The sequence below is a fragment of the Malania oleifera genome, chromosome 2, assembly GCF_029873635.1.
Source record: "Malania oleifera isolate guangnan ecotype guangnan chromosome 2, ASM2987363v1, whole genome shotgun sequence".
Taxonomy (NCBI): Eukaryota; Viridiplantae; Streptophyta; class Magnoliopsida; order Santalales; family Ximeniaceae; genus Malania; species Malania oleifera.
In genome coordinates, this window is record NC_080418.1 from 74,765,563 (window position 1) to 74,773,315 (window position 7,753).

The 7,753-nt window shown below is 38.4% G+C and overlaps 1 protein-coding gene across 1 annotated transcript; it reads right to left on the reverse strand.

Moving 5' to 3' along the window:
• Window positions 1–787: 787 nt before the first annotated feature.
• Window positions 788–1,631, reverse strand: LOC131148739 (photosystem II repair protein PSB27-H1, chloroplastic). Its single transcript, XM_058098643.1, has one exon. The coding sequence runs from the start codon at window positions 1,476–1,478 to the stop codon at window positions 948–950; it is 531 nt and encodes a 176-aa protein (XP_057954626.1). The 5' UTR covers window positions 1,479–1,631; the 3' UTR covers window positions 788–947.
• Between the last annotated feature and the right edge of the window lie 6,122 nt (window positions 1,632–7,753).

A 7,753-nucleotide genomic window follows, 5' to 3' on the forward strand; every position in this document is an offset into this window, starting at 1 on the left:
AATTAAGAGGATAAGTGATCTCACTTGTAGTAACAAGACTATAATTTGAACCTCACTTGCACGAACATGAGAAGCTGTGTCATTTCTAATAAAAGTTTGGGATTTGTTATTATAAATGTTCATGAAAACAATGAGGTAGTACAAGGCCATAATGGTGCTAACATTTTTAGTGAACTTCTTGCAAAAGCATGACAAAAATAATCGTGTGTGTAAAATTTTCAATTCTTGAAAAGAGGAACTTGGTTTAAGTTTAAGATGCTATTAGTACATATTTAACTATTAGTAATAATCTATAAGCACTTGACTTAAAAAAAGTTCTTAAGTAAATTTTCATCTTACTAGTTGAAATCAAAATATGGATAGGAAAATAGAGACTAAGGTTACGCTTGGTTTGCGAAATATTTATGCTTAAGAATATTAGTTTGAATAGGTTAGTTATAAATAGTTATGTAAGAAATTATGTTATTACTATAAAACAAATAGTATTATGATTCGATAATAAGGAATTGATAAGAAATAACTATTCTTAAATTTCATTATGGGGATATCTTTTTTTTTTTTATTGCATATAGAATGAAAATAATTAGAAATATCTGACCTTAAATTCCGTGATTTTTAGAAATTATAGTTGCTTAAAAAACTTATACGATAGGCAAATAATTAAAATAAGAAATGCATATTTCCTTTATTGGATCGTTTTTCCATCGCCTCCCAACCACACAGGCTGAGCAGCTTCAGAATATGCAAAATCTTCATAATTATGATCATCAAAGAAATCCCACCAATATCAGCAAAATAGCTGGTTTCTCAAGTCAGAATACACAAAGTAAACCTCATTCTGTAATCTGGTACTCAACAAAAGTTAAATCTAACACTTTAAACGAATCCCAAAAAAAAAAAAAAAAAGGCTTCTCATCATATATATTAATTATTAGTGGAGAGCTCTTCTATCTTCCTCTCTGTAGAGCCTTCTCCGCCGTCTCCACCTCTTCCAAGATTCTCGCCTTGCGTTTCGCTGGGATCGGAGCGGTCGGGCCAAAACTAATGTAATGGCCGGACACGGCGTTGAGCGCCGAATAAATATCCCGGAAGGAAGCTCGCCCTAGTAGAGATTTCTCTCTCCTGTACTTAGCAACCCAGAAGTTGGATGTCTCTCTTAGCTCCGCTACTGCAGCTGCCACATTGGGATCATTCTTGTCCATGCTAATGGTTGTTCTCACCTTGTTTATCACTTCTCCTGTCTCCTTTGCGTACTCCTCATCGGAAGCTGCAAACGCGGGCGTCGCCGGGGGGAGCAAACATGCTTGAGCGAGTACGCTGGCGACGGCGAGCGGCAAAAGCTCCCGGCGGGTGCGTTGTGGAAAAAAAGGTGTTGGTGTGACATTGGACCGGGTGGGATGAGAGGTGAGTTTCGATCTGACGAGTGGGAGGCGTGGTGTTGGTTTGGGTGTTGGAGTTAGCAGAGAGGGAGAAGCCATGGATGGTTTAATTTGCCGGTGGGAGAGAACGGAGAGGGTATCCGTGTCTGAGGAGGAAGGGGAAGTAGCGTTTGGTGAGTGCCAAGTGGGCTTATCACCTTATCGCATTTCTGGGCTTGCGGATGACCAAAGACCCAATGAAATCTTGGTTAGCGACATGTCAGCGAGTGTCCGAGACACTCATTTAAAGGCGGCTCACTCATGTTTATTTCTAACGTAAAATGGTTGTAGTATAAAAAAAAACGTGTAATTGTGTTTGTGGATATGGAGTTTGAATTAGTTTGGGTTGTATAAAATTTACCCTATACATTTTGAGAAATTTAGGTTTTTGTGGCTTGGATTTTGATTTTATATGCCATATGAAATGTATAAAATTATATTAAATTTAAGTTATTTTATATTCGAAATTTAAATTCATGTTCTTGAATAGTGTTTTAGTATAATTTTCTATTGTTATTTGTCTAAATTTACATAAATTCAAGTTTAAAATTTAAATTTAAAACTCACAAAAATATAGATAATAATTTAAATAATATATATTGTCATTGTAAAATAAATACAATGAAAGTTTTTAATTAATGCATAACATTAAATATAGTAGTAGACATTTTCAGAGTGAAAGGTAAAATAATATTTATTCTTTTTATTTTAATTTATGTCTTGAATTAATAACAATTTTATTTTATTTTTATTTTTGTTGACTTTTTTGAGAATGATCCTTGTTTTGATGCTGACAAAACATTAGTTTCTTATGTGTATGTCTAGTACTTTGACAGGTTTATATTTCAGTTCACACATACGAAAATGGGGAATGGAAACCATGAAAGACTTCAAGCTTATATTGCGTGGTGTATTCCATGGATGTCAGAGAAGCAAAAGAATTAAAGAAAGAAGAAGACATATATTTTTATTGTTGTAATTGCATTTAGTTTTTGAGTTGTAATAATGCGTATCATGAATGATGTGAATGCCAAGCTCAAAACCGACCATAGATAGACATTAGGAGACCAATCTTTCCACAAGAAACCTTTTCTGAAAATGCTAAAATCATATAAAGGTTTTTCAAAAGTAAAATTCTGGACAAAACTTCAATTTTATACATGCCTCGGTCAACCGACCATCGCATGTTCATATTGCGCCCATCCGACCGTATTGTTCATAGGCCTATTTTTAATTGCCTCGGCTGATCGAACCTTAAATACCTTAACTTGCTCAGTTGACCAACCTAAGAAATTGATCAAAGTCAAAGGGTCGGTCGACCGACGCTTTAGTTTAAAACACCCTCAGGTGATTGACATGAAGAATCGGCACACCAACTTAAGTCGTGGTCGACCGAACCTACAAAGGTTTGGAAATTGCCCTGGCTCGGCCGACCAGCACCTTCCACAGTCAACCGAACCACTAGAGAAATTCAAATTCTCTATGAGAGGTCATTCGACCGACCCTAGGTCCAGTTTACCGAACCTCTTGGGTTTAGTAAATTTTTAGTGGTTAAAATGGGGTTAATTTTAATTAAACAAATTAAAAATGACATTAGTGTCCTCAAATGGTCATATTTTCAGAAAAACTATAAATAGACCCTCATTATTCATTTTCAAGACTAATGCTTAGATTATAAACCCACTCAAATTATTTTTTGTTCTTTGCTTTTTATATACTCTCTTATACTTAGCATGGCAAAAAATTTCTTCGAGACATCATTCCATTTGGGCATACATTTTCATATCAAAAATGATCTTTGCTCTCATTTTGCTTACATCTTTCAAAATCATTCTTGAGAGTAAGACTTTAATTTCTTCTACATATTTTATTTGATAAATATCTTTGGGAGTTAACTTTGCATAGCTTGTGAATCTTGCACATTTATTGCAAGACTTCAAAAGCTCACATTTTTCATTGCAAAATCTTTGTGAGCATTTAACCCTAGCTTTCTTTAACAATATTTTTGAATATCATTGTTAGAAGAAAGTTTTTTGGATTTTTAGATCTTTGAAAAATACTTATTGCATATTTCATTGTTGAAATCAAAGATCATATAAATTTCTTTATGCAAGAAAAACCCTTTGTTCTCTTGCATTTTCTTTGAAAAAAAAAATTGTGGAGAAATAGCTATTAGGGTTTAAATCTTTGAGATACTTATCTGAGAAAATTATTTTAAGAAAACCTCACATACCCACTTGAGCTTCATCTTCATATCATACATGAGTGCATATAGTACTTCATTGTGCACACATCTACTTTTGTAGAAGCATTCATAGTTGTACAAATATTTTCTATATTTGTTGTATTCTCGATGTGTGGTTGGAAGAGGATTGCACTAGCCTGTAATGTGCACCAGATTGCTTAGACCCAGTTAAGAATATAAGAACTCGATTCGTGAGATATGGAATAAATAAGTAAGAAAAAGGTAAAATAGTAAATTGAGCAGGCTTCATTGACGAAGCTAGAGTTCGTCAACGAAGGCACTTCTGCTGTTCAGCGACGAAATGCAGGGGCTCGTCGACAAGGAGAAGCTGAGATGTTTGGGAAAATTCAAAAATCTCAAGCTTGTCAATGAGGCCACCGCTACGTCAACAAACTCCCTTTGTTGACTCGTCGACGAAGACGCAACCTCGTCGACGAGGTCGGCCGAGTCAAAGGTACTATAAATATCCATTTCTTTGCTTAGAAGCTAAGTTATCATGTTTTCTCTCCCTCTCTCTCTAAGAACTCGAAACTCCACTCTCTCTCTCTTTAGATTTCTTCATTGTTCGTTGCTAGAATCAACAATTCAAAGTTACTACAAGGATCAGGGAAGGATTCTCTTTGTGATTTGTGGAACGGATCTTCGTTTTGAGGATTTTCAGGTTTTGACCCAAAATCAAGGTAAAGCTCGGTTTTTATTTCCATTTTGGTAGTTCTGTAGAGAATGAAATTGTAAGTATGTTTTGTACTGTGATTTATAGGTTTTGGGAACTTGGTTTTCCGTTTAGGTGCTGTAGAGTTTGGGTTTGGATTTTTGGGGAAAGGTAAGGGAATTCTATTTGTATCGGTTATTTTCAAAATCGGATTCGGTAAAACTGTGGTTCACGGTCCTATGTGTGTTTTGACTACTCATTTGGGGAAATCTAACGGATGGAAATTACGGTATTTTCATGTTATAATTTTGAGAAAAAGGGGGCATTGAGTTGCATCTCTGGTTTTGTTGGAAAACCGTGGATATATTGTGTTATATATATGTGTTATGGATATGGTCGTGCCTTGACTTGTTTAAACTGTATTTTTGGAAAATCATGATTTTGAGATTACCAAATGAGTGTGGAATGAATTGTTATATGAACATGCATAAGTTGTGATTTGCTGAAATGAGATATAGAAACGGGGTCCCGAATTGTTCCAGGTTGTGAAAGACTGTTTAGCTCTATATCCGAGGGTGTGAAATACCACCTGCCAGTGGTAAGAGTGTCCAGCTCTATATCCAATGGCTTGAAATATCGCCTCTTACCAGCTTATCTCCGAAGGGTGTGGATCCACCAGTTGTACTGGTACGATGCCATTAGCAGCCTAGGGCTATGCCATGTGCCGGCAATGCCATGTATTGCGAATCGGCTTCGTGCCAAAGGGTGTGACGACACCGAGTTAATTCATCATGTGTGTGTGGGTGTGATGAGAACTATATTGGAACTGTTTTATGAAATTACTAAAACTGTATTAAACCGTGTATGTTTTATGTCATGATAACACTCATATGCCACACACCAATATAACCTGATTCTTTCTTACAGAGAGGTGTCTCACCCCTATCGTACGTACATGCTTTTAGGTCTTTCGAGTAACCGGAACTAGCGTCCATATCTTGGGAGCGTGGTGGTTAGATTACTGCATAGAGTACTAGTGTACGTACTTGGACTGTAACAGGGTTGTCGTTTTGGGGTATTTGTTGGCAACCTAGGTTATGTTTTGTATTACGGAGCTTAGACTATATTTGTATAGAATCTGGTATGGTGGTACGTATGTATAGAATGAACTTTCCGTTGTGTATATGTCATGCCTGTGAATGTGTATAGGGTTTACGGGAACCTCACGGGGTTCGTACCCTCATTCATTATTGTATCATTTGTGTTTTGTATGATACAGGGACATGTTAGGTTACTACTTCACACCCTGGGTCCCATTGTTGGGTTCGAGGCATTGTAGCTTGGTATAAGAGCTAACAACGTTGCTAGGTCTTGTAGACTTGGTTAGGTATAGCTATGTGTACATACTAGATTATAGGATGTAGGAAATGGGTAGAGTAGGTCAAGGGTTGTTTTTTTGCTAAACAGGGACTCGTTGGCGGTGTTCTGTGTTTTTCCAGGAATGACAATTTCAGTAAAATCACGGTAAACCATTGATGATTTTCATGTTGGTGTGATAGTAGTTAACATGATTACTTGTAAATGATTGCGTTAACTGTATGTGACGTAGGAGTGTGAATAGATTCCTATCGTATTTTCATAATGGCACCCAAGGATAATAACATGGAAAGTGGCTCTAAGGAAATTGCGAGCGATGAGTCTCCTTCTGTGCCTCAAGGGTTGACGAGGCAGGTTATGTGGGAGATCGAGCGGAGTGTTCGGAGACGCGAACGTTTTCCTACTATTGTGAGGTGTACCATTGAGAGGTTCACACCTATGCACCCTTCGACGTTCTTAGGAGGATCCGATCCGATGATAGTAGAGTACTGGGTTGAGAAGACCAATAGGATTCTGGAGATCCTACACTACACAGATAAGTAGAGAGTCATCTACGCTACCTTCCAGCTGTCTGGGAAGGCGGGGCGATGGTGGACTGTGGTGAGTCTGCTAGAGAAGTAGAGAGTCAGTCCTATAGAGATGACATGGAGCTGATTCAAGGAAGTGTTCTTTGAGAGATACTTCCCGACCTCCACATGCGATGCTAAGGTGGATAAGTTTTCTGCTATGACACATAGAGATATGACGGTGTAGGGGTATGCTGCTCGATATATAGAGCTATCCCATTTTTCATTGTGCTTGGTCTCGAATGAGTAAGAGAAGACTTAGAGGTTTGATAAGGGCTTGAGGAAGGACATCCGCAGATTAGTGGGTATGCTTCAGATTTGTGAGTTTTTGGTTTTAGTGGATAAGGCCACTGTGATCGAGACCAGCATCCAAGAGGATGAGGTGGATCAGGAACCGAAGAAGAGACCAATGCCCTTAGGTTCTAGGCAGTCATCATGGAAGAAGAAGAACAAGGGCTTGAGTTACCATTAGAATACCGAGCGTTAAGGTTCTTAGGTGAATCAGTCACGTGATCGTTGTATCAGGTGCCATAGATGGCATGACGGTGAATGCTAGCCATTTGGGGGTAACCTCTACAACTGTGGCTAGTCAGGTCACATGGTGGATTGTCGCGTACCAAAGAGAGACACGCTTGAATCTAGTGTGAACCGAAGTAGCCATCAGATGCCTTAGGGAACCATTTAGGCGAACATAGCACCGGCGAGGTTATATTCTCTTACTATAGTGGATGCAGATCGTGCAAGGAATGTAGTGATAGGTCATTTATTGTTTCTTTCAAATAGAGTTGTTGTTTTATTTGATTCGGGGGCAACCCATTCCTTTGTATTTGTGAACTTCGTAAAACTATGTGGGGTTGAGACTCGAGTCATGAATGAAGAATTATCTGTAGCTACACCATTTGGGAGTGTATCGTTCTGTAGGAGGATGTTAGAAAACTGCCCAGTGGTAGTTCAAGGAAGATCGCTACCGACGAATCTTGTGGTATACGATATGTCTGGGTTCGATGTCATACTGGGGATGGATTGGTTATTCTCCAGTTATACTATGATCAACATTCGTGGAAAGGTGGTAGTGTTCAGACCTCTTGGGGAGCAGCAATACGAGTTTGTAGGATTGTGTGTGTGTTTGATGCCACAGGTTCTATCAGCATTACATACGAGGAGGTTACTCTTGGACAGATGTCAGCGGTACCTAGCTTGCATGAGGGAACCACCGCGGGATAAGTTGAAGCTTGAGGATATTTGAGTGGCGAATGAGTTCGTGAATGTGTTTCCCAGAGATTTACCCAGTTTACCTATGGATTGTAAGGTGGAGTTTGCAATAGAGTTGTTGCCTGACAAGGCACTGATCTCTAAAGCTCCATACCCAATGGCTCTAGCAGAACTTTAGGAGTTGAAGGGGCAGTTGCAGGAATTACTGGACAAGGGCTTTATCTAACCTAGTGTTTCGCCCTAGGGAGCTCCATATTTGTTTGTGAAGAAGAAGGATTGGTTG

Excerpts from the sequence above, each read along its gene's own strand:
- LOC131148739 (XM_058098643.1), bottom strand. The coding sequence starts at position 1,478 with ATGGCTTCTCCCTCTCTGCTAACTCCAACACCCAAACCAACACCACGC.